Raw genomic sequence first — 25,564 nt, forward strand, 5'->3', positions numbered from 1 at the left:
ATGCTGCACAGAACACAGGGAAAAAGCTAAGTCACAGGTACCACGACGGGTTATGGCACAGGGTCTGGAACAGGACGGAGGTGTAGATCCAGTCCTGCAATGGCGGGGCAGGCAAGGGGCAGCCGCTCACAGACCTCCAAGTGTGTTCCACTCCCGAGATGCTCTGCCTTCCTGCAGTAACAGTGCTGCCCGACAGGAGCCTGTGTGGCCACTCGCCACCTAAGCCTAGCAGGAGATGCTATTGGTAGCGTCACATACCGCCTAATCTTCTCCAGACCCTTCTCCTAAAAGTCCCCCAGCCAGGGGCGTGTCCCTCTTCACACCAAGCCAATGGCATCTGGCGAATGTTGAGGTGAACAAAGAACCCAAAGATGTTTCCTATGAGTATGTGAAGTTGCAAATAGCCAGCAAGGAAACTTAGCTGCAATGCTGGTTCTGTTGGGCCTGGTCACAGAGACAGTGGGACAAAGGGCAGAGATAAGAGATGCACAGGCAGAGGAGCAGCAGGCGTGAGGTGTAAAGTGGTAATGCTAAGTCCTCTGAATTCAACCCTGCCTACAAACTCGAGGCCCCCAGAGCACAGGTGAGCACGACTAACATTCCAGGAAACAAACTATTCATGAATTTTGTCCTGATTTTTCTTTTTCTTTTTTTCTTTTTTTTTTTTTTTTTTGAGGCAGGGTTTCTCTGTATAACCCTGACTCTCCTGGAACTCACTCTGTAGATCAGGCTGGCCTTGAACTCAGAAATCCGCCTGCCTCTGCCTCCAGAGTGCTGGGATTAAAGGTGTGCGCCACCGTGCCTGGCTTGTCCTACTTTTTCAAGACAGGATTTCTCTGTGTAGCCCTGGCTGTCCTGGAGCTCGCTCTACAGACCAGTCTGGCCTCAAACTCAGAGATCTGCCTGTCTCTGCTGGATTAAAAGTGTGTGCTACCACCTCCCAGCAACAAATTTGATTTCAAAAACCCATCTTTAAATTCCCTACTCTGGTTCCTGTGCCTCATTTTTATAAAGTGCTGGAGTATCCTCTTTCACGTGTTAGATTGTTTTCTCCAACAAGGACAGCAGCCAACAAGGTAGCCACCTCCATAAAGGAGACAGGACATAGGCAGCTAGCGAGATCAAGGCATGCAGGGACAGCTGGGCCGCAGGAGAGTCCCAATGTCAGAGTGCCTGGCTAGAAGAGGTGACCAGAGCAGGAGCACCGCGGACAGCACCCAGCAGAGGGCAGCACTGCAGCGGGAGTCTCCGGCAGCACAGGTAACACCAGGTCCTCGTTACCTATTCATCTCAAGATCAGTCAGGCGGGCAGACAGATCCTCAAGGCGGTTGATCTGTTTATGGCACTGGCTACAGTAAAACTCAAAGGCCTCGTCAGTGAGGACGTCGCACAGCTTTGAGGCAAGAGGGTTGGAGCTAGAAAGACAGAGGGTCAGTCAGGAGAGAGAGAGGAGGCCCGCTTAGGTTATCTTTGCCAGGCACAGGGAGGAGGTGTTAACTGCACAAGTCAGACGCAGGGGAAGGGAATGAACTGTCCGAGGTGCTGGCTGTGCTCTTGCAACTACCATGAGCCCCGCCTTACACCACCCTGGGGAGCCTGGACACCCACCAGCTAGACACATGCCCCCTGCTGGCCAGTGAGAGCTATAACACAGAACCCCACTTAATAGTGGGCAATGTATCCTTATCCCCTGTGGAAGTCACCTGAATGTGACATCAAAGTGTGCCTCCAGGGGAGTTTATTTGCTGGGTTTCTGTCATTTTGAGATGATATTACTGTCTCAAACAAACAAACGAAAGGTGCATTGGCAGACTTGTGCTTTTGAGATCCGTGCTAACTTGGGATTCTGTCAACCTTGTGGGGATGCTGGGGCTCAACTCCCATGATTCCAATTCAACAAGCTCTTAGTGCACTATCATGATGCATCTGTTCTGGGCAACCTCATCCCTAGGGTAGGACCCACAGGCCATGGGAAGCTGATCTGGAAGTTCAATTGAAGAACTTCCGAAAGAAAGGAATATATAAAATGTAGTGTGGAAATTACAATTTAGATTAAAAACACCAGGCAGGAGATGGGGCAAACTTCACAAACAGGAGAGACTGCCACATGGATGCACAAATGCCAAATTCTGGAATAAGTCCACTACTTCAACTCAAAGTCCCTAGGACTCCTCGAAGGAGGACTGAGTGCCCAGGACGCACTCAGAGATCCCACTTCACAGCCAGTGCACCTTTGAGGTGGTATATGAGCAGGAGGCCCAGGTGAAGCTTACAGGTAGCCCTCCTAGCACTGGTTCCACATGTCTGTGCTGTCATGGTAACCGAGCTGAAGTAGACACAAAAGCATCACAAAATTCAGGAACATGAAAGCAAACAGGAGATGTTGGCAATATGGAAGAGCTGTCCAGACAGGTCCAGGCCCCACTGAGAGGCAGTGGTTTCCTTAGATGGAAAGCTCAGGAGGGACTACCTGGGCCTTCAGACAAGCCAGGCAGGGTCTAGTGAGCACACAAGTCAATGTCCTGAGGCACAACTTAAAGAGAGTGAGCATCTTCATCATGCCTACTCGATATCATAGCTGAGAACTTTTCAGAAAACTTGGCCAATATTAGCACATATGGCCTGGCTTATGATTCTTTTTTTTTTTTTTTTTTTAAATTTATTTATTATATGTAAGTACATTGTAGCTGTCTTCAGACATTCCAGAAGAGGGAGTCAGATCTCGTTACGGATGGTTGTGAGCCACCATGTGGTTGCTGGGATTTGAACTCTGGACCTTTGGAAGAGCAGTCGGGTGCTCTTACCCACTGAGCCATCTCACCAGCCCGCTGGCTTATGATTCTATAGTGTCCCTCAAAACCAGCCACAGGCCATAGAGTAATCAGTGACAGACAAGAGGATCTCAGCTAGACTTCACTCTGAGACAGGCTCAGAACTTGTCTGTGTGGTTTTAGCTACACAGACAAAGCAAGCCTCCTGACCAGCAAGGCCCAACAGAGGGGCTTCCCCAGCACTAGGTGTAGAGAGGGAGTAGATCATGACAGTGCAAGGTGTCACCTGGGGGTGAGAAAAGCAGGGTCCTCGCCGTCCCCATCGCAGAGGGTCTCCGGGGATAGTTCTGCCTCATTGCCCTCACCATAATCTTCAAAATGTTCCTCACTGCCAATCACCATGACGACAGCTTGGCTGTGGGGGCGGGATCTACAAAAGACAGAAGCAATTCTGAGTCACGGCCACAGGCACCCAGGCACCTGATGAGATGCGTACTATTCGACAAGCCACAGGTCTGAGCTCCATCACTGCAGGAGCCACACTGCTAAAACAGAACAGAAGCAGAAACAGGTGAGACCCATTTCCAAGAAGTGAGCTGCTACGTAAGCCATCACTTCAAAGGGGTATAAGGGAGACAATAAGGTGACAGACCATGCTAAGAGCTGTCAGTAGAGTCAGCCCTTTTGGTTCAAACCACAGTACTCCAACAGGGTTGTGGCTTTCAGTTTGACACCCATGAAGCTCACACACGTGGCCAGTCTTAGCAGCTGGACATCAGTAAAAGTGTAGGATCCCGTGCTGTCACAGCTGTCCTTCTTACCTGTGTACTCCCTTCCTGGATCTACTAAGGTCTAAAGAAATAGAACAACTTGCACTGGGTGATGGTGGTGCATGCCTTTAATACCAGCACTTGGGAGGCAGAGGCAGGTAGATCTCTGTGAGTTCGAGGCCAGCCTAGTCTAGAGAGTGAGTTCCAGGACAGCCAGGGCTACGCCGAGAAATCTTGTCTTCAAAAACAAAACAAACAGAAAATATAAAACAAAAAATTTAACAGATAAACAATTACGTCTTTCAGTAACTTTTTTTGTAGTACTGGGGCTAGAACCTAGGACTTGTACACACTGAGCAGTCAACCTTTTAAAGTGTTTGTTATTATTATTGTTGTTTTGAGACAGGGTCTCACTATATAGCTCTTGGGTAGCCCGCAACTCAAGAGGTAACCCAGGCTTGCCTCAAACTCACGAAGATCTCCATGCCTCTACACGTCCGTGCTGGAATTAAGCATGTATACCACCATACCTGTCAATTTTTAAATGATATTTTTATTTATTATTTATTATGTCCGTATGTGATCGATGTGGAGTCACAAAGATATGAATATTACGTCCTCCAGCTCTGACCTGAAGACTGTGGTAATGGTTCAGTCATGGTGGCGCATTCCTTTAATTCCAGCATTTGGGAGGCAAAGGCAAGCAGATCTCTGTGAGTCCAAAGCCGGTCTAGTGAATAGTGAATTTCATGACAGCCTGAGACACATAGTGAGACCCTGTTTAAAAAAAAATGACTTTTGTCCTGTGGTAGTGATGTACAAATTTAATCCCAGCACTTGGGAGAGAGATGCAGGCAGATCCCTGAGTTCAAGGTCAGCCTGATTTTGATTTACAGAGCGAGATCCAGGATAGCTAGGGCTACAAAGAGAAACCGCCCTGTCTCAAAATAAATAACAGTAGTAGTAGTAGTAGTCGTAGTAGTAGTCGTCGTATTTTAATTGTGCTAAGGGTTGGGAACATAGCTCAGTTGTTCAGAGTGCTTCTGAATATGAGCATTAGCTTCTGGGGCCGGAGAGATAGCCAGAATACTGACTGCAATTCTGGAGGGCCCACACGGCAGCTCACAATGTCTATACTCTGGGTCCGGAGATCCTGTAGTCTTTGTAAGCCTTTACAAGCTTACCTGTACTCATATGCACATACTAACGTGAGTTCATACACGCATGCATGCATGTACTCAAGTACCCACAAGTGCTTGTGGAGCACACACCAAGACTTGAATTTGAACCCCAATACCGCATAAAACTGGTCATCGTGGTGCGCACCTATAATTCCATCCCTCAGAAGAGATCAGACACACAGTATCATCCTTGAACACAGAGCAAGTTCAAGGCCAGCCTAGGATATTTGAGACCCTATTTCTGTAAAAAAAAAAAACAAAAACAAAAAAAAACAACTGTATTTACAAATGTCAGAAAACTAAGTTAAGGTTTATCTCTTATAATTTGTCTCTACAGCCAGTCATTGAGACCTTAAATCCAGAGAGTGGATGTCAGCTGGATGAAAGCACACAGGTGCAGCTCCACAAGCCAGCAGGATGCTGTATATGGCTCAGACAGCACAGAATGGGGACTCCAAGGGACACGCGCACACACAAACACCTACACACGAGCCTAAGCACAGACCTGCCTGGGAGCAGCAGCAATGCACCATGGTCAGGCTCCTCCATGGTGTCCAGGCACTCAGAGGGCACCCCTGAGCCACCAGCACTGTCCACGTCCCCTTCAGGCTGCAGCTCGGGGTGCACCAGGGTGCTGGTGTCCTCATCTGTGAAGGTCTCACACTCACTGTAGGTGCTCTCAGACCCCATATATGCACTGTCTGTCACCTCGTTGGCCTAGGAGAGAGAATGGACAGTCAGTAGGCAGCTATGGAGGCCACATGGCAGAGAGGATATGGAACCAACAAAAATAATAATCTCGAAGGAGTTATGGAGACAAAGTTCGGAGCAGAGACTGAAGGAAGGACCATCCAGAAACTGCCCCACCTGGGGATCCATCCCATAAACAACCACCAAACCCAGACACTATTGCAGATGCCAACATAAGCTTGCTGACAGGAGCCTGATATAGCTATCTCCTGAAAGGCTCTGCCAATGCCTGACTAATACAGAAGTGGATGCTCACAGTCATCCATTAGACGGAGCACAGGGTCCCCAATGAAGGAGCTACAGAAAGAACCCAAGGAGCTGAAGGGGTTTGCAGCCCCATAGGAGGATCATCAATATAAACTAACCAGTACCCCCCAGAGCTCCCAGGAACTAAACCACCAACCAAAGAAAACACATGGTGGAACTCGTGGGTCTAGTTGCATATGTAGCAGAGGATAGCCTAGTTGGTCATCAAAGGGAGGAGAGGCCTTTGGTTCTGTGAAGGTTCTATGCCCCAGTATAGGGGAATGCCAGGGCCAGGAAGCGGGAGTGGGTGGGTTGGTGAGCAGGGGGAAGGGGGGAGGGGATAGGGATTTTCGGAGGGGAAACTAGGAAAGGGGATAACATTTGAAATGTAAATAAAGAAAATATCTAATAACAAACAAACAATAACCACATCCCTAAACATCAACACTGGCTTATGAATCAGACTTGGCTCTGTGTGTGTGCGCGTGTGAGCAGACTACACCCAGGGCCTCTCTGACGCCCTGTGTGAAGCTGCACCTTCTGTACATATAGGTGGGCACAATGGAGCCATCCTGTACTCCTGACCTGCAGAAGATAGGGCAGGAAGACCGTGAGTTCAAGGCCAGCCTGGGCTTAATGGAAAAATCTTGTCTCAAAAACCAGAAGTGTAGTCATTCTGCAATCATTTGAATCATCACACATCTAAAGATACAAAGCATCCCAGAGTCACAGATGCTCCCAGCAGAACTACTTGTTTTGTGGCTTCTGGCATGTCACTTATAGTCAAGGAATTAACATACAACAGTGTAAGATTATGCCATTTAAAATTAATACTTGCCAGCTGGCAAGATGGATGGCTCAGTGAGGAAAGGCACCAGCCACCAAAGCTGATGATCTGAGTTCAACCCCCAAGACACACATGGTAGAAGGAAAACTGACTCCCACCAATTGTTCCCGACCTACACCCATGCATTGTGGCACGCCCCCACCATAAACGCATTTAAAATTAGTAACATAAAAATGTGCTGGATGGTGGTGGGGCACACCTTTAATTCCAGTTCTGAGGAGGCAAAGGCAGGCAGATCTACATAGTCCACCCTGGTTTAGAGTTCCAGGACAGCCAGGGCTACACAGAGAAACGCTCAAAACTCCAAATATATAAACAAACAAACTCCAATGAAGATCAAATTAAGATGTTTAGACTACTGCTGCTTTTTATTTGTTTTTGTTTTATTTTATTTTGTTTTGTTTTGAGATAGGGTTTCTCTGTATGTGTATTAATGAGTCATCTAGCCAACTTTTATACTTCAATGTCTGTTTTCCCAAACATATCTCTGTTTTCCCCCTTTCAGGCACAGAACCCAGCTCAGGGCCCATCTTATGACAGGCAGTCAGAATTTAAATAATACTAAGGAGCTTAAAAGTAAAAAAGGATGAAATATGGTGGTTTCTACTTATAATTTCAATTTTAATTACAATGAAGTTGAAAATTAGGGTAAGTCTGTCACTTCATATTCAGAAGATTCTGAGGTTAACAATTGTAAACATTATTTCAGAAAACTTGCAGTTCTAGCAGGAAAAAGATGCCCTTTGTCCCCAAGGTCTAGTGTTCCAAGGAGTGTGAGGCCAACAGCGTCCACCTGAGCCTGCAAACCTCCTGGAAGTCCTGGCCCTCTCGGCTGACGAGAAGCCAGTGCTAATCTTGACCACCACGAACGGCATGTGACCTCAGACACATGACTCAAATCTGGAGCTTCAGCTGCAAAGGGAGCTATAAATACTCACTGTGAGGATTCCAGTGGATATGTGGGTCATCTTCATCATTCCTTCTCAGAGCAAGGCAAGAAACAAGACTGCAGAGTACCTCTGACTCTGAAGGATACAAATCTACCAATATTAAGTAATGTGTAGAAAGCAGCTGCCAAGCTAAAATCTAACTGAAGCCAGTCAATGGTGGTACACACATTTAATTCTAGCACTGGGGAGACACAGACAGGCAGTGTCTCTGACTTCACGTTCAGCCTGGACTACATAATTAGCTCCATGCTGCCAAGGTGATATAGTGAGACCCTGTGTTTACAAGAAAGTGACCTCTACGGTCCAGTTCTGTTTTGCCCATGCACCTAAGCTGCTCTCTCCAGTATGAGGCAGGCCAGAACTCAAACCTGCAGGAGCCAGTTCAGAGAGGCTCGAACAGCAGACAGGCACCAGCATCTGTCAATGGCCTGGCATCACAGGAGATGGTGGACAGACTGGACACAAGACCTATCATAAGTTCCTGGTGGTCCATGAGGGGAGGCCCCTAGTCAGTTACCCAGACACTAAACAAACAGACAAACAAACAAGCAAACAAAGATTAGACATGGTACTTTAGTAGTAAGCAAAAACTTGTACAAGACTATTGTAGAATGCTGCCCCTGATCCACAAGCATGGCCCCATAAGAGTTCCTGCCCAGCACCAAGGTGTGGACCTCACAGTACAGGGACATGCAAAACCCATGTGCCCCAACCTGTGAGCTGGACGAGGCCCCGGCACTACCCTGGCAGGACCTTCCAAAGACCTCGGAGCAGCTTGTTGCTTATAGTAGAATGTGAACCTTGAGGGAGCTCTTAAAAATTTTAGACTCGCACTTTTGTCTTTTGTGGATAAATGTTTTGCCTTCACCTATGCATGTGCACAACAAGCATGCTGGCTGGTTCTCCCAGAGCTGGGTTTGTAGATGGGTAGAACTCCCAATGTGAGTGTGGGGAATTGAACCCAGACCCTCTGCAACAGCAACAAGTGCTCCTAACCGCTGTGCCATTGCTCCAGCTTCAGGAAGCTCTTTTGTTTGTTTTGGTTTTTTGAGACAGGGTTTCTCTCTGTAGCCCTGGCTGTCCTGGAACTTACTTTGTAGACCAGGCTGGCCTCCAACTCACAGAGATCTGCTTGCTTCCTCTATACTGCTGTGCATGACTACCTCCAATTTGAGGCAGCTTTTTAAAAAGCCAACCCACAGTGGGGATTTTTGTAGATTTTTTTTTTCCTCATATAGTTTCTGGTTGTATGTTTTGTTTTGTTTTATCTTACTGGGCTTCTGCTTGTATATTATGGCTTCTGATTTTGTGTTTTTATGGATTATATTTTGTCTGTGTGTGTGTGTGTGTGTGTGTGTGTGTGTGTGTGTGTGTGTGTGTGTATTTCTTGGGCTTTTTTCATATTTTTATTTTTTAATTAGTTTTTCTAAAACAAGAGAGAGACAAAGAGAAGGCATGAAGCTGGGTTGGTAAGGAGGTGGAGAGAATCTGTGAGGAGACAGGGGAGGAAAAACCAGAATCAGAATATACTGTATGAATCCAACTAAAAAATAAAAATGTCAACAGGCAATGGTGTCGCACACCTTTAATCCCAGCACTCAGGAGGCAGAGGCAGGAGGATCTGTGAGTTCCAGGCCAGCCTGATCTACACAGTGAGGAGTTCTAGGACAGCCATGGCTACACAAAGAAACGCTGTCTCCAAAAACAAAAAAATAATGTCAACAACAAAAACCCAGAGCCATTCCAAGACAGCCAAGGCTACAGAGAAACCCTGTCTCGAAAAAACCAAAACAAAAAACAACCCAAAAACCCAGAGCCAACAAAATGGCTCAGATAACCTGAGTATGGTAGTGCACACTTTTAGTCCCACACTGGCGAGGCAGACAGGCAGGTCTGAGTTCAGGCACCAGACAAGACTACAGAGTAAGATGCTGTCTCAAAACAGAAACCCAGACGGTTCGTCCTGTAAAAGCTCTTCCCATCAATCAAGACTTCTTATTGGAGTCTGGTCCCCAGGACCCAGATGGCAGAAGAAGAGAAAGGACTCACAAAAGCTGTGACCTCCACAACTGGGCTGTAGAATGGGTACCTTGCCCCTCCCTTGATGTAGTACCTTTTTGAGGGTGGTGGTTCGAGACAAGGTTTCTCTGTGTAGTCTCGGCTATCCTAGAACTAGCTTTGCAGACCTGGCTGGCCTCAAACTCACAGATCCCTTGTCTCTGTCTTCTGGGTGCTGGGATTAAAGGTTCACCACCACTGACTGGCAGATGTAGTAACTTTTTAAAAAGCCACCCTACTAGTACATAAGCCAGGGCCTCACTGCTTCCTGGCCATCACACCCTGGGTTCCCCCATAGCTGGGACACTGTAGTAACAAGTGTAGCAAGTTCTCAGAGCATTTAGCACCTTTCCGTCTGGGAAGGAGAAGCAGCCTGAGGGCTAGAGCCTGCTCATTTTATGGAGTTCTTATGATGCGGAGGGTGGTGTCCCTGCAAGCAGACCAAGGACAACACCTTCCTTGAAGTTTAGGCAGTTCTCAGGACAGAGTTACCCTAGCAACACCAGGGCGAAGAGGCAAATGTCTGCATCTCTATCTGTCCCACAGATCCTGGAGGGAGGCTGTAGGACGTACTGTCAACCCATTTCTAACGTAGTCATCCCTTCAGCACCGCTGTGGAGTAACTGAAGAACCCCAGTCACAAAGAGGGGAACACGGTTGCATATATACTTTTATTTACTTCAAAACCGCAAAGGTCAGGAGATATCATCACTGAGCACTGCAAAAAAAGTACTCAGGCTCCTCTGTGGGATGTAGGCCACAAATACGAAGTCCCAGATTGCTCACTAACTGTCTCCTAGAAACCACAAAGATAAGAGACAGAGACTGCGGCACTGTGAAGACAGGTGCCCAGCTCAGGTCCTGCCCTGTGCCTGGTCCTGAGACTCAGGTCTTCTCCCAGCTGCTACTATGCAAGGGGCAAATGAGCTAAATAGCAAACCTGTTTTTCCAAGACCCTTCAAAACATACAAAAACAAAAACCAAAAAACACTCCCCCCCCCCCAAAAAAAAAAAAAAAACCACTACTGCAGGTCATAACACACAATGCAAATACAGCACACAGCATCATCACTGAGCTACATCTACCAGCCAGTTAGGACCTAGCTTTGCCCAGAAGCTAACAGATCTGTATTATCAACTTCTAGATTATCACTAAAGTAAAGATGAACTCACATTAAAGTCAAGGTGCCTTAAAGGACTTACCAATATGTCATTACATTTACTAGTCACCAGATCATCCACACCGCAAGAGACAGATGAGAGCCTTGTTCAGACTGCTAAGTATGGCTAACACTGCCCCACAGTTCCCAGAGTCCAGGCAATGATTCCTGCTTCTACAAGCCTTTCTGTTCACAGAAACAGAATTTGGGCACACTGCAGTCTCAAATCTCTTCTTACCCTCAGGTGATGGGCAGGCACCTTCAGGAGCCTGTTTCTGAGGGCAGGCTCTGGGAAGGGTGTGTGGCTGCAGTCGACTTTCTCATCATGCGATCCTGCTCACCAGGTCACTGACTGTCACCTTCCTGTTTGTTAGCCAAGCTGGTGTTCCTGTAAAATCCATGTGCCCGTCTGAAGGCACATCATCACCTCAGAGAAAGTTTAACCTGCTCCCAGACACGCTCTGTTAAGCCTGCGGCTGCTGGCCAGGTGGGGAGAGGCAAAGTCCAGGAAGAGTCCTTGCTGGCCTTAACAAACAGGCAGGGCAGGAAACACGGCAACTTTGTTGTACACTTTAACCTTCCTGATAGCAGTTTGTACAAAGGCACAGTCTCCTCATCTCTGGTCTCTTCTCCAGCTCCCCGGAGTGGGAGAGGAGGGAGGCACACAGAAAGCACAGGCAGGACAGTTCTGGGACACCCTTATCGTTCTGGTCCTGCCTGTTCTCTGAGTGATTTCCCCGCTGCCCTCCCAGCCATCCTGATAAGTGGGTTCTTCCCACTGTGGCCTCTCCTCCCCCTGCCAGCTCAGCTTTCTTCTCATGATCATTCCTATAAACCTTAGGTCCCAGCTCTTCCCACCTCCCCTGGGACTATCAGCAACATTCTCCAGTTTCAAAGCTATAAGCCCAAGGGGTCCCTGGGGAAGGGGCAGTAAGAGCCAGGCCACCTACAGGAGGCCCTAACAGGGAGGCCAAGTAATGACTCAAGTGCTTCTGTCTACATGCGCTCAAACACACCAATGTCTACTGAATTACAGGTTTAACAGGAACTATTTTCAGCAAAACAGTAAAATGCTAATCCTCTCTAAGTACTAGTGAAGACCCAAATATGGCATCTGGATTTGACACATAGGTTCTCTGCTTTGAAAAAGGCTGGAGCCAGGTGGAGCTGGCACATGCCATTAGTCTCAGCACTTGGGAGGCAGAGGCAGGCCGATTTCTGAATCTGAGGCCAGCCTGGATTCCAGGATAGCCAGGACTATCCCAGAACCCTGTCTCAGAAAAACTAAAACAAAAAACAAAACAACAAAACAACAAAACAACAACAACAACAACAAAACCCCCAAAACCCAAAAAGTTGGAAGCCAGGATCTCAGTGCTTGGGAAGCAGAGGTAGGTAGGAGCTCTGTGAGTTCAAGGCCACTCTGGTCCACATAGCAAGTTCTATGACAGTGAAGGCTATGTAGAGAGACCCTGTGTCAGAAAACAAACCAACCAACCAACATCTTTTTGATTCCTTTTGTCTGTCTGTCTGTCTGTCTGTCTATTTGTTGAGACAGAGGCTCACTATGTAGCTCTGCCTTCAAAACTGCATAGATCTGCTTGACTCTTGCCTCCTAAGCACTGGGAAAAAGAATGAGCCACCACGTCTGGTGACCTTTTTTTGTTAAAGATATGGTATTATATAGACCAGGCTGCTCTATACATCTCAGGATGTCGGCAACGATTACCTGAATTTCTGATCCTCCTGTTGCCACCTCGCAAGCACGAGGAAGGCAGCCTGTACCACTACGTCTAGTTTTGTTTTAAAGAACAATCTCACTGAAAGTTCGTAGCATATCTAGTTCTAAAAACTGCATTGGCAAACCTGAAAAGCAACTCACAGAAGAGCCATGAGCACCAATGAGAAGAGCAGGTCTGAGTGCGTCCTGAGAGTGGGTGGGGCTCTGAGACACTCAGCAAAAGCAGAAAGACAACTCTGAAAAACCCAGAGGCAGCCAGGGGCTGTGGGCATGGCAGAGCACAGGGAACTTCCTGGGTGGGAAGCTATGGTGTATGATGCTCTCCCAGAGACACAGCTCCATATATACACTGCAAATGTTGGTCAGCAGTGAAGTTTTGTTTTGTTTTGTTGTTGTTGTTTTGTTGTTTTTTGAGACAGGGTTTCTCTGTGTAGCCCTGGCTGTCCTGGAACTCACTCTGTAGACCAGGCTGCCCTCAAACTCAGAAATCCGCCTGCCTCTGCCTCCCAAATGCTGGGATTAAAGGTATGCGCCAAAACTGCCTGGCTGATCAGCAGTAAAGTATCAGCTGTGTCCCACCACACTAATGGTAAGGCATCATGTGGATATCTTCTGCATTATTTGATCCATGTGCTTAAAATTCAAACCGGACACCACCTCCACATATTCTGTATAAAAAGTCCTGTAGACCAGCCACATGACCCCAGACTCGGCTCTCTCCAGTCTGCTAGGCAGTTACAGAAGCCTGCCTTCCTTGGCTGTGACTTTGTCCCCAGCTAGCAGACAAGGAACCCACAGTTACAGGACACACCACACAGCAGGACCCTGATTTTCCCCAGAAGTAGACAGCGAGGGATACAGGGCAGGAGGCAGGTTAGTCAATGTTCTCAAACACAAACAATTATTGTTAAGCTCACCAAGGGAAACCTTCCAACTTCTTCCGCTCTACCTCTGCCTGGTAGAACGTGACACAGCCACAAACCTTTATTCCACAGCGGGCCCAAGGATGACCTTTGAACAGCAGAGCTTGATCCCAACCAGGCCAGGGGGAAAAGTTGGTGGTTTCTGTCACAGCCCAGATCCCCCAGAGCCCACCCCTCGTGTGCACAGGGCACAGCGCTCTGCGAAGGCAGGAGCAGGAGCAGGGGAGGGAGAAGAGGGGCTCACGAGAGGAGAGCACTTGCCTCATAGGTGACAAAGTCGTCAAACTCATCGGCACAGGCAGGGGTCTCTTCATCTTGGACAGGCTCCACGCTGTACAACTGGCCATCAGGATCTGTGGAGAGAAGACCCGGCCTCAGCAGGCCACTCAGTGCTGTCCGGAGCGGAGAGGTCCACGTGTGCAGCCAGGACTCCCAAGGAAGGCTGCTTCTAGGGCTGAGCCATGATGTGCGTGGAGAGTCAGTGCCACAGAAGGGACTGAGTGTCCCTCAAGTAGAGGACCCGGGGCGGGGGGTGGGGTGGGGTGGGGTGGGGTGGGGTGGGGGTGAAAGCAGATGGGGAGAAGCTGGTATGTCTTTTTTTCTTTAAAGAATCAGACAACATTGTAAGGAAAAGTGTAAGCTACCAAATTCTGCAAAAGCACCGAGCCTTGAGAAGCCTTGGCTCCGTACAACCCGGGCCCAGCACTGCCAACGGGTTGTCAGGTGAACACCGAGCCCTGCCGTGCCCAGGGGTGACACTCAACAGCTTGACGCTCCTCCGCTGAACTGTCTTGTAGTAAGGAAATGTGGGTTGGACCAGCTAGAAAGCTCAGTGGACAAAGGTGCTTGCCACCACACCTGGTATGCTGAGTTTAATCCCCGGAACCCACATCATCAAAGTACAAAACCAAGTCCCAAATGTTGTTCTCTGACTTCCACACACATGCCCTTACACATATATGCACACATATGTGTACATGCCGATTCCCAATAAACAGGAAAATGAAAATATTTTAGAATATGAGGTTTGGGAGGGTTTTTTTGTTTTTTTGTTTTGTTTTTGTTTTTGTTTTTGTTTTTCGAGACAGGGTTTCTCTGTGTAGCCCTGGCTATCCTGGAACTCACTCTGAGGTTTGTTTTAAGGGTTTTGAATTGTTCTTTCCTTGAGACAGGATCTCACTATATAGCCCTGGCTGGTCTGGAACTTACTGTGTAGACCAGGTTGGCCTGGAACTCAGAGATTCCTCCACCTACTTCTGCCTTCTGATTGCTGGAATTGAGTGAGTAGGATACCCTGACCTATTTTTATTATATGTATACCATGTGTGTATATGTGTGTGTGTATGCCATGTGTGTGTGTATGCCATGTGTGTATATGTGTGTGTATATGCCATGTGTGTATATGTGTGTGTATATGCCATGTATGTATATGTGTGCCCACAGAGGCCAGAAGAAATGATGAGAGCTATAGGCAGTTGTGAGTTACTTGAAATGGGTTCTGGAAACTGAACTTGGACCCTCTGGAGGAACAGCAAGTGCTCTTAATCGCTAAGCCGCCTCTCCAGCCCCCATGAGCTACTGTTATTGTTTTGTTGTTTGTTTCCAAGGCAGAGTCTTACTATGTAGCCCAGGCTGGCCTAGAAGTTGCTATGTAGACGAGGCTGGCTTTTAACTCACAGAGATCTGTTTGCCTCTAGAGTGCTTTGAGGAAGGGTGTGCTCCAGAAAGCGTTTTTATTTTCATTTTCTAATGAAGGTAAACTTTTTAAAGATGTATTCCTTTTTCATTATTTTAATTGTATGGATGTTTGCCTATATGTACGCATGTGAGCACCATATGTATCCCTGGTGCCTTCAGAAGCCAGGAGGGCGTCAGATCCTCTGGAACTGGAGTTACAGTTATGAGCTCCCATGCAGGTACTGGGAATGGAATCCAGACCCTCTGCAAGGGCAACCAGTCTCTTAGCTAAGATCTCTCTCCAGCACCTATGAAAGGAAATGTTAAAGAAGCACCAACCTCCTCACTCAATGCCAACTCCGGACACCTGCATCTCCCTCTGTGGGAAGAGGTGGCAACACTCACGGTCTCCAAGATGCTCAGAGGCACTGCACAGAGCAAGGGGGACAGAAGGACATGGATACCAATGTCCCATGGAGTGCACTGACTTACAGCTCGGTTACTTAGTCAATACCTTTAACCCAGTCAATCTGACATCAGCACTTGATCAAAAAGTTCATTCAGGGCCGGGCGTGGTGGCACATGCCTTTAATCCCAGCACTCGAGAGGCAGAGGCAGGTGGATTTCTGAGTTCGAGGCCAGCCTGGTCTACAAAGTGAGTTCCAGGACAGCCAGGGCTAAACAGAGAAACCCTGTCTCAAAAGAAACCAAAAGGAAAAAAAAAAAAAAAAGTTCACTCAGGCTGGGGAGAGAGCACAATGGATAAAGGTGTTTGCTGTGGGGACTCAGAAGATAAGAGCACTGAGTACTCTTCCAGAGGTCCTGAGTTCAATTCCCAGCAACCACATGGTGCTCACAACCATCTGTAATGAGATCCAATACCATCTTCTGGTGTGTCTGAAGACAGCTACAGCGCGCTCATAAACCTTAAATAAATAAATAAATAAATAAATAAATAAATAAATAAATCTTTTTTTTTAAGGTGCTTGCTGTGCAGAATGGGGATCTGAGTTTTACAGACTTCCAGGATCTGCATAAAACCGGGTGTGGTGTCACACATCTGTAGCCCAGTTCTCTAATGATAGGATGGAGAAAGGAGAACCCTACTAGGCTTGTGTGCCAACTCACCTGGTGCACACAGCAGACCCTCATGGAACCCTGTCTCAAACAAAAATAGTAATTAAAAAAAATCATAGTCCCATTTTTTTTTCTTTTTCTTTTTTTTTTTTTTTTTTTTTTCTTTTCCTGAGGCCAAGTCTCTGGAAAACAAGGCTGGCTTTAAGTCAGCCATGTAGCCTCCTGGGTCCATCCTCAGGAACGTAGATTACAGGTATGAACCATACCTAGTTTATATAGTCATATATCAAGGGCCAAGTGGAACCGCAACCTTCCCTAGATCTTCCTGAAGAAATGCTTAGGAACGGTCAGCCTTGGCTTCCTCTAAACAGGCCACAAAAGGCCAGAGGTTCATGCAGGGAGTCCAACTACACCAGGGAAGAAAAATACAATCATAAAACCCCAACAAGTTCTGAGAGTTGGCCACTACCAGACCTGGGTAACTGGAGGCAGGGCACACTGAAGAAGCGCTGTGAGTGCCCAAGGACTCGGATCACAAAGCAGTCAGACACAGTGCTGATGTGAGGGCAGTGCCCAAGGACGCTCATGCTGTCAATCACTGTCCTCCAAGCATCACAGCTATTATACTCTTAATCAGAACAACTATGGTTACTCTCAAGAGAACCTTAAGTTCGGGCCTGCTACCCATCCCTCATAGGAGAAGGGAAGGTCCTTTGTCCCTCACCTGAGTCACATCAGTGTCTACAGTAAGTACACACTGCTCCCGTCTGTGGCTTTTAAGCATTGCTGGGGCTGGGCATGGTGGTAGATGCCTATAGTCCTAGGACTCAGGAGTCACATGTGGGTGGGTTTCTGTGATCCTGTTCCTCATAGTGGTTCCAGGACAGCCAGCGAGAAAGAAAAAGACCCTGCCTTAAAAACAAAAACAAAACAAACAAACAAACAAACTTGTGGATTTGGAGGCACATATAAAGACCTTGCCTCCAAAAACCTGTGGGTTTGGGGGCTAGAGAGATGGCTCAGCAGTTAAGACCCACTAGCTGTGCTTCCAGAGAAATTTCGTTCGATTCCCAGCATCCACACTGTATCTCACAATCATCTGTAACTCTAGTCCCAAGGGATCTGATGTCCTTTTCTAACACACACACATTACACAACATGTTTATAGTTTAATAAGAATCACGGGTCCTCTGCATAGCTGTGCATGTGGAAGCAGGACAATGGAAAAGGGGAGGAGCCTGCAGCCCAGGCACACCCGGCCTCTGCCACCTCAAGCTGTGGGCCCTGCATTATCTGGTCCAGGAGAGCTCCAGGAAAGCCACATATGCCACGGCTTCTAACACAGCTGGTTGTTGCCACAGACAGAACCTTCCAGAATCAGGAGGGAAAGTCCCCTTATCCTAGACAGTCAGGCAGAAAGGCTGGGACATTTCTAGCAGGTTTTCCTACTGCCATGTTAGCAAGTTTGCTTCAGACTCCAAAACTGAAATTAGGAACCTGAAATTTTAAAACCCACCAAGCACGGTAGATCCATGAATGTGTCTGCAGTCTGGGGCATGCAAATCATCTATGCGCACCCACCCACATGGTGTCCAGAGGGACATGTAAATGTGGCTGGCAAGTTTATAGTCTCTTTAAAAATACTAGTGTCTGCCAAGTACGGTGGCACATGCCTTTAATCCCAGCACTTGGGGGGCAGAGCCAGGATGATCTCAGGGTTTGAGGCCGGCCTGGTCTACAGAGTGAGTTCCAAAACAGCCAGGGCTACACAGAGAAACCATGTCTTGAAAACAAAAAAAAAAAAAAATGTTAAATTGGTTTTGCCTCTTCTTTTTAATTTTTTTATTAAAAAAAATTAAGTGTGTCTGTAGGTAGGTATGTGTACAGGTGCCTGTAGTGTCAGGGCAACCTGTGTGAAATTGTGTCACTGTCCTTCCTCACCTACCTAAGGCATTCTTTGATTGGCTTTAATAAAAAAATCTGATAGCCAATTAGCTGGGCAGGAAGTGGCAGATTATACTTCCTAGGCGGCAGAAGGAACCCTGGGAAGAAGGAGAAAGTCTTTCACCAGGAGACATGAGAGGAGAGAGAGTTGATCACAGGTCTAAAAGATCTAGCCAGCCACAGAGCCGGATGGGGCTAGGTGTTTGTGTTAACTTAGATAAACTAGTTGAGAGCCTGCCCAGCTAATGCCTAAGGCTTTCAAATATTAAAAGGTCTCTGTGTGGTTATTTGGGGAAAAGTTGGTTAAGGAATAATTGCTGTTGTATTAATTGCCAGCATTAATTAGTATATACAGAACATAATAATCTTTTCATCTACAATTGGTACCCAATGTGAGACAACTGGAACCCAAGCTTACAGCCTGAAAAGGTGCAGGGGAAAAGGTTGGGATGGGGGCCAGGGTAGCCAGACAAGAGGCCTGGTCTATTTAAAAAAGAATGAAAGCAGACCAAAGTCTGAGAGCACAACAGCTGCCACTTCTCCCAAGCACACCAGAGCACCTAGGCCTGAAGCTGCGGCCTGAAGTGCGCAGACGCAGTCGCAGACGCAGAAGCATGGTAAGCAGAAGCTGGAAAGGCCTGGCCAGCACCAGCAGAAGGCTGAACTGAACCATGGGGGCAAGGCTCGCCATCACAGACACGTGCTGGCTTCAGGTGCCTGCAAACACACAAGTCCAGAAGGAACATCTTCCCGGAGCTACAACAAGGATCCAGGCAGGGCTGGAGAGATGGCTCAGGGGTTAAGAGCACTGACTGCTCTTCCAGAAATCCAATTCCCAGCACCCACATGGTGGCTCACAACCATCTGTAATGGGATCTGACGCCCTCTTCTGGTGTGTCTGAAGACAGCTACAGTGTGCTCACATACATTAAATAAATAAATAAATCTTTAAAAAAAAAAAAAAGGATCCAGGCATCTGACCTGATAAGGCATTAAGTTTACAACTGGTAAATTGAAGTCTTAAGAAGAGATGCAGAAATTAAAGGGAAAAATATTTTCCATGTTAAAAGAACATGCAACAGCACAGCAGAAGTCGCTTGGGTCTTGTATATTTCTGCTTTAGCTGTTATTCATTATAGAACTAGTTATAACATGTTCATGGATGCCGGGCGATGGTGCTTGGGAGGCAGAGGCAGAGGCAGGCGGATTTCTGAGTTCGAGGCCAGCCTGGTCTACAAAGTGAGTTTTAGGACAGCCAGGGCTACACAGAGAAACCCTGTCTCAAAAAAACAAAAAACAAAAAACAAAAAAAAAAACAAAAAACAAAAAAAACCATGTTCACAGATGATTACTGTTTTCTGTGCCCTCTCTAAGCAGACCTAGGTAAGGAGGGGTCTGAGTGATGGAATGTGAAATTCCAGCAGTAAAAATAGAGAAAGAGAAAGGCTCTTCCTGAAAGAAGAAAGGAAACTGACGGCAGCTGTAACTCAGAGCGCTCTGGCTGTGAGACGTCAGCTCTTATTGCTAAGGGTCAGCCAGCGCTGGGCAGCACCACCTGACTATGCACAGGGTTCACTGCTACAGCAGGACACAACACACTGGCCCAAAAGTGTACAACTGTCTTGTTTCTTTGCTTGATGCTTGCTCGAATGTTTCGTTTTTACCCAATAACAGAAAATACAAAGGGTATTTTTATTGTTTGGCATTACTCAAAAATAGGAAAATTTTAAAGATCTTATGTAAATTCAGAATGTCTCTACAGTTCAAATGTGTTGTTTTCTAAAAAGTTAAGGATGATTTGGAATTGAGGTGAAATGTTTGACCAGGGCAGTGGTGGCAGAGACAGGCAGATCTCTGTAATTCTAGACCAGCATGTGAAGTCAGGGCAGACCCCCTGCTGATCATAAGATACTCACTTGTAAACATCCAAGATGACACTTTTTTTTCCTTGAAGGTACTATTTTTGCTTAGTAATAAATAATACCTTAATGAGATAAAATATAAATATACAACCAATCTTAAATTTATATAAAGAGAAAGGGGAATATAGGTGCATTTATCCACATAATTATAACTTCACTGTGGGGTCTGGAAGAGGCACTGAAGCCCTTGGGCTAGAGTTAGAGGCAGCCAAAAACTGCCTGCCATGGATGCAGAGACCCAAACGAGAGCCGTCTCTCCAGCCCCTTTATATTTTTATATATATATTGTTGGCAGGCATCACTTGCATGCATGGTGCCCACAAAGGCCGGAAGAGGGTGTTAGAGCCTCTTGGTTGGAGCTGCAGATGGTCATGAGCTGCCATGTGGGTTCTGGGAACTGAACCCAGGTCTACTAGAAGAGTACGCAGTACTCTTAATACTGGGACCTCTTTCTGGCCCTGCTTTTTGACTTTGAGACAGGGTCTCTCTCAGTTGCCCAGGCAGGCCTTAAGCTTGAGATCTTCCTGCCTATGTGTCTTTTTTTTTTTTTTAAGATTTATTTATTTATTTATTATATGTAAGTACACTGTAGCTGTCTTCAGATACTCCAGAAGAGGGAGTCAGATCTCGTTACAGATGGTTGTGAGATGGTTGTGAGCCACCATGTGGTTGCTGGGATTTGAACTTCAGACCTTCAGAAGAGCAATCGGGTGCTCTTACCCACTGAGCCATCTCACCAGCCCGCCTGTGTGTCTTTATGTGGAATTTTTTTTGTTTTGTTTTGAGACAGGATATCACTATGTATCCCTAGCTGCCTTAGAACTTGTTATATAGACCAGGCTGGCTTTGAACTCACAGAGATCCACCTGTCTGTGCCTCCTGAATGTTGGGATTGTAGGTGTGCACACCACCACAGCTCGCTATTAAGTGGAAACTTGAAGTAGGGGCACAAGAACCAGAGTCCTGGCCTATTTGTAACAGTTGCCTGTCTCATTCTATTCCTGGAACAGTGCCTGTGGCTGTGACAGCAGGCGTCTTGCGCTTCCCTGCAAACTGGGTCAATATATTGTGTGGTTTGCTGTGTTGCTCGCCCATGGAGTGAGGCTGACAGGCAATCCAGGCTGGCTATAGCTGCACAGTACATTACAGTGAGACCTGAAGAGAACACCACTGGAGATGTGTGACGTCTCTCTTCTAAATGCTACAAAATGATTCAAAAACCATCTCTGACTTCACCTCTCATTCTAGTCTCTCACTGTGTCTTCCTAATCGCAAGTAAATGAAACCCCAAAAGTACAGAAGCAGAAAAGTAAGGCACGGCCCTAATCAGATACACTGGGCAGTTCCTCCAGTGCCGGGCAGAATGGCTGAGGCAGGGGACTGTCCCACTGAGCACTTTTCATGGCCTAGGCTGGGGCTGAATCATGAAGCTCAATCTGTCACAGAAAAGGCCAAGTCCTCCCATTGTACCACTGGACAGATGCTATCTCCATTGCTCATTCCTCTACCTTCTGACTCCACAAGACACCCCCTGCCTGGTGCCACCCCCGTAGCTCCCAGTCTCCCACCTTATCATCTGTCTGTTTCCCACTAGAAAGCCAGCACCAAAGGCAAAGGATCCTGTTCTCGTTTGCAAATACATCTCACAGGTCGACCTCATTTAACCTTATCTCTGCAGCTCCCTACAGCTCCGCTCCATTAAGGACCCCACCAAGGAGGCTCAGACCATCCTCCAGGTCCAGTATCTGCTCTGTACAAGCTGAGCTCAAAGCAATGTCTCCCCAATGTGGTATCAGGTTGAGACCCTGCACCATCCGAAGTGCTACCAACCAGCAAGGAGATTTACATCACTAATTAAATCAAGGTGAAAATATAAATGAAAAAGAATACAAAAATGATGAAATTAAAAATGAACCCCAGCTGGGCAGTGGTGGCGCACGCCTTTAATCCCAACATTTGGGAGGCAGAGGCAGGTGGATTTCTGGGTTCGAGTCCAGCCTGGTCTACAGAGTGAGTTCCAGGACAGCCAGGGCTATACAGAGAAACCCTGTCTCTTACAAAAAACAAAAACAAACAAACAAACAAAAAAAAACCATGGCGGGCATGCCTTTAATCCCAGCTTCGGGGTGTGGGACACAGAGGCAGGGAGAGCTCTGAGTTCAAGGACAGCCTAGTCTACAGAGCAGGTTCCAGGACAGCCAGGGTTAGACAGAGAAACCCTATCTCGAAACAAAATAAACCAGTTCAGCCTCCAAGAGGTGGGTGACAGGTTTGTCACTACACCTCTACAAAGACGGTATGGACCCAGGTGATAAACCTGTCACCCACCTCTTGGAGGCTGAAGTAAACTGGTGTGAGCTCATAGCCACCATGGGCTGCACAGTGAAAAACCATGCTAGCCAATGCTGCACAGGAAGTCACTTGTCTCAAACAAAGCAGCCTAGCTACGAGTGGTAATGCTCACCTCGCTCTAGCACTTGGCAGAGAGACAGAAAGATTCACAGTGCAGGGCCATGCTTAACTACAGTCAATCCGGGCTACACGAATTGGCCTCAAAACCCAACCAGCCTAGGGTGGTGCACACATTTCATTCTAGAACTCGGGAAGTAGAGGCAGGTAGATCTTCATGAATTCACTATCTCCAAAAACAACAGCAACAAAAGTGAAACAAATGAAAAGGAAAGCAAGTCAAAATGAAAAGAACCCCAGGAAAGCGGCAGCCAGGACAGACAGCAGCGGCCAGGACAGACAGCAGCGGCAGGGTGGATAGGGCTTGGGTGTAACCAGCCAGGATGGCTCCTCAGAGAGGAAAGCAGGAGAAGAGAGTGGGCTGTGAAGAGAGTTGGCAGCCTCACTGAGACCAGCATGTCCTCTTCTCAGGCTGAGGCCAAGAAGCACCTCCCCTGTGGAAAGGACAAGGGGCACTACAGAGGCTATACGATCAGTCCTGGAAGGCAAGGGACAATAAGTTCATGACTGAGTCCTAACTGGCAAACAGGAGTAGGACTGGGGTGACAATGGGGTGACAAGACATCACAGACAGGTGTTTGCTGTCACTGGAGATGAAAAACACCTACATGCTCCTTCAGTCATTAAACCAAGACCCAGGTCACTCAGAAGACAGTCTCCTACAGACAGACAGAAAGACTCTGACCCTGAGACGCACAGAAGTCCAGAAAATGGGGGCAGGGACCTTCCAAGTCAAAATACAAGGACAGCCCACAGCAGAGAGCACACCATTTACCATTAGCTGGGGTCCAGCAGAGTACACTAACTAGAAGCCATGGAGAAATCACCTCACACAGACATCTCTATAGATTCTTCCTACCTACCCACAGCTCCTGCTGCAATTCCTCCCCGCCTGATGAGGCCTGGCCCATCAACTACCCAAGTCTGAGTAAGCCAATGAACTCCCTGGGCTAGAGAGTAAAAACAAACCTCCCTCCTACCTGTGGACAGGACCTGGGAATACTGTTTAAAGGTGCAGAGCCAACCTCACTGCCTGGCATGCATAGAGCAGGTGATCAGCCCAGTGCTCTGCACCTCTGGAGTTCCAAAGAAAAACGGACATTATCTATGGTATCTATAATGAGATGGGCAGTCATGATGGAGAATTGCCCATTTTGAACAAAGCAATCAAAGTGCCAGCTGTTTTATGTTTTGTGTGCATGTATCACATGTGCTAGATGATCTATGTGGAAGGCTGCTGGTGACAGGCAGTCTGACCACGCTTGCCTGTAAGCCTGCTGTCTCGTGTCCCACCACATCCCCAAATATACTTCCCACGAGTTTCAGGGTAGGGAGGTAGAACAGGTCTTTGAGGCAGAGTCACACACTGTAACCCATTATGAAGAACGCACTATATAAATCAAGGTAACCTCAATCTCTTAGCAATCCTCCTGCTTCAGACTCCCAAATACTCAGATACATGTAGTAACTACCATTCCAGGTTTAATGCCAAGATTTTAAAGTATACCTAAACATCAAGATATCATTTAAATCCCGGATGGGGTAAAGGCTGCTGTGAGGACTCCAGGGGTCTCAGGTCCTCTCCCAGGCTCTGTGGATACCTGAGATCACAGGCACACACCCACACTCATACACACATAAATACATACAACAGAAAAACTGCTGGTAAAAAAACCTAACTACTTGCAATCTATCAATTACAGGTCAGGCATATAGTCAGCCAAAGGGCTCAGCCTGGCAAGGCTCCGTCTAGGGCCTGTGCATATCTCCTGACTGTTCTCTATCTCACCCCTCAGGAAACTCACTCCATTCCCTACCAAGGCCCGTGCTCAGCTCTGCTCACTCACCTGCCTGCCTCTCCACAGTGGGAATGTCACTGGACCATCACTACGGCCCTCCTTCCTGGCCAGTCCCCATCACACAGGCTGGCTCTCTGCTCCCTGGTCACAAATGCTTTCCCTTCTCCCTTCCGCTCCTCCCTAGAGAAGGCTGGCCCGCACGATAGTCTCAGCTCCTGTCTTCTGCCTAGACAACAGAGGTAATTCATCTGGCTGGCTTCTTGTCACCATGCATTGGTCTCACTCTGATGCTGGCTCACAATATTATCCCCAGAGGCTGGTGTGTGTCCACAACAGACTTATGGGTGAGAAACCACCAAATGGAGTAACACACGGGACAAAACACAGCAACTTCTCTAGAACCACTAGAGGATTCGATGTTCTAGAAACTCCAGCCTAAGTGATCCTGTCAGTAATAATCTGTGGTGTGACAGGTAAGAAAGACAAGCTGAGATGTGGAGCCCATAGGCATCCTCAAAGCCCATCTCACCTGGTGACTCCCAGCCAAGCCCTGATGTGTGTGGGGAGGAGAAAGCCTGTGGCTCACACTCCATCACTGCCGACCCTAGCTCCATGGTAGCAAGTCTGATTAAAAAGGACAACACAGGGGCCAAATGTTGATTGTCCAATGGCATGTCCACTGTGAAGAGGCTAAATTTATACCCAGCATAGGGTCAACCATAGGGTGGTTACCAGAGCCTAGGCACACATGTATCCACACAAGCTTGAACACAGACCTTCAAAGTTCTACTCAGACATCCTCAAAGTGAGATGAGCACCCCACCGTCTGAAAACAGTCACAGCCAATGCAAACCACACAGTGGGCTATGAGGCATGCTGAGGGAAAGAAGTCAGATAGATAAAGGACACATTCACATGAAACCCGAGGAATTAAGGGACAGACAGAAAGTAGCCCAGGGTAGATAAAGGTGGGAGGGACTTGCTGAGACAGTCTCATGGGAGACTTGAGAAGGAAGCTCATGGATCTGAGGCCACTCCAACTGCCACACGCAAGATCTGCACGTTTCACAAGAGCTGCCGAACTCTAGGTGAGGGTTAGGCTGCACGCCAGCGCGTTAGTGGGAAGTGCGTGAACGTAACGAGCTGACTGCATTCCACTGAAAGATGGACTGTAGACAGTGGATGGGGCACACACAGCACACTGTTCACATACACAACAGGTGGGGAATATATAATAATTGTATGCTTTTTTCAGTTTTAATTTTTCCTCATGAAATG

General features: G+C 47.4%; 1 protein-coding gene across 6 annotated transcripts in view; it reads right to left on the minus strand.

Moving 5' to 3' along the window:
- The window catches only part of Rab11fip3 (RAB11 family interacting protein 3 (class II)), an 81,042-nt gene that overhangs the window by 21,680 nt on the left and 33,798 nt on the right, over window positions 1-25,564 (minus strand). For 2 of the 6 annotated variants that reach the window (NM_001162869.2, XM_011246362.3), the window contains exons 3-6: window positions 13,660-13,751; window positions 5,229-5,440; window positions 3,059-3,202; window positions 1,282-1,416 (exon numbers count right to left, since the gene is read on the minus strand). In NM_001162869.2, the coding sequence (NP_001156341.1) occupies window positions 1,282-1,416; window positions 3,059-3,202; window positions 5,229-5,440; window positions 13,660-13,751 (583 nt within the window). Of the gene's footprint in view, window positions 1-1,281; window positions 1,417-3,058; window positions 3,203-5,228; window positions 5,441-10,972; window positions 11,146-13,659; window positions 13,752-16,876; window positions 17,065-25,564 lie in introns of those variants that run through there. The other 4 variants (XM_006524023.3, NM_001162868.2, XR_876466.2 and 1 more) reach the window with 3 other exon arrangements.

The sequence above is a fragment of the Mus musculus genome, chromosome 17 (assembly GCF_000001635.26).
Source record: "Mus musculus strain C57BL/6J chromosome 17, GRCm38.p6 C57BL/6J".
NCBI lineage: Eukaryota > Metazoa > Chordata > Mammalia > Rodentia > Muridae > Mus > Mus musculus.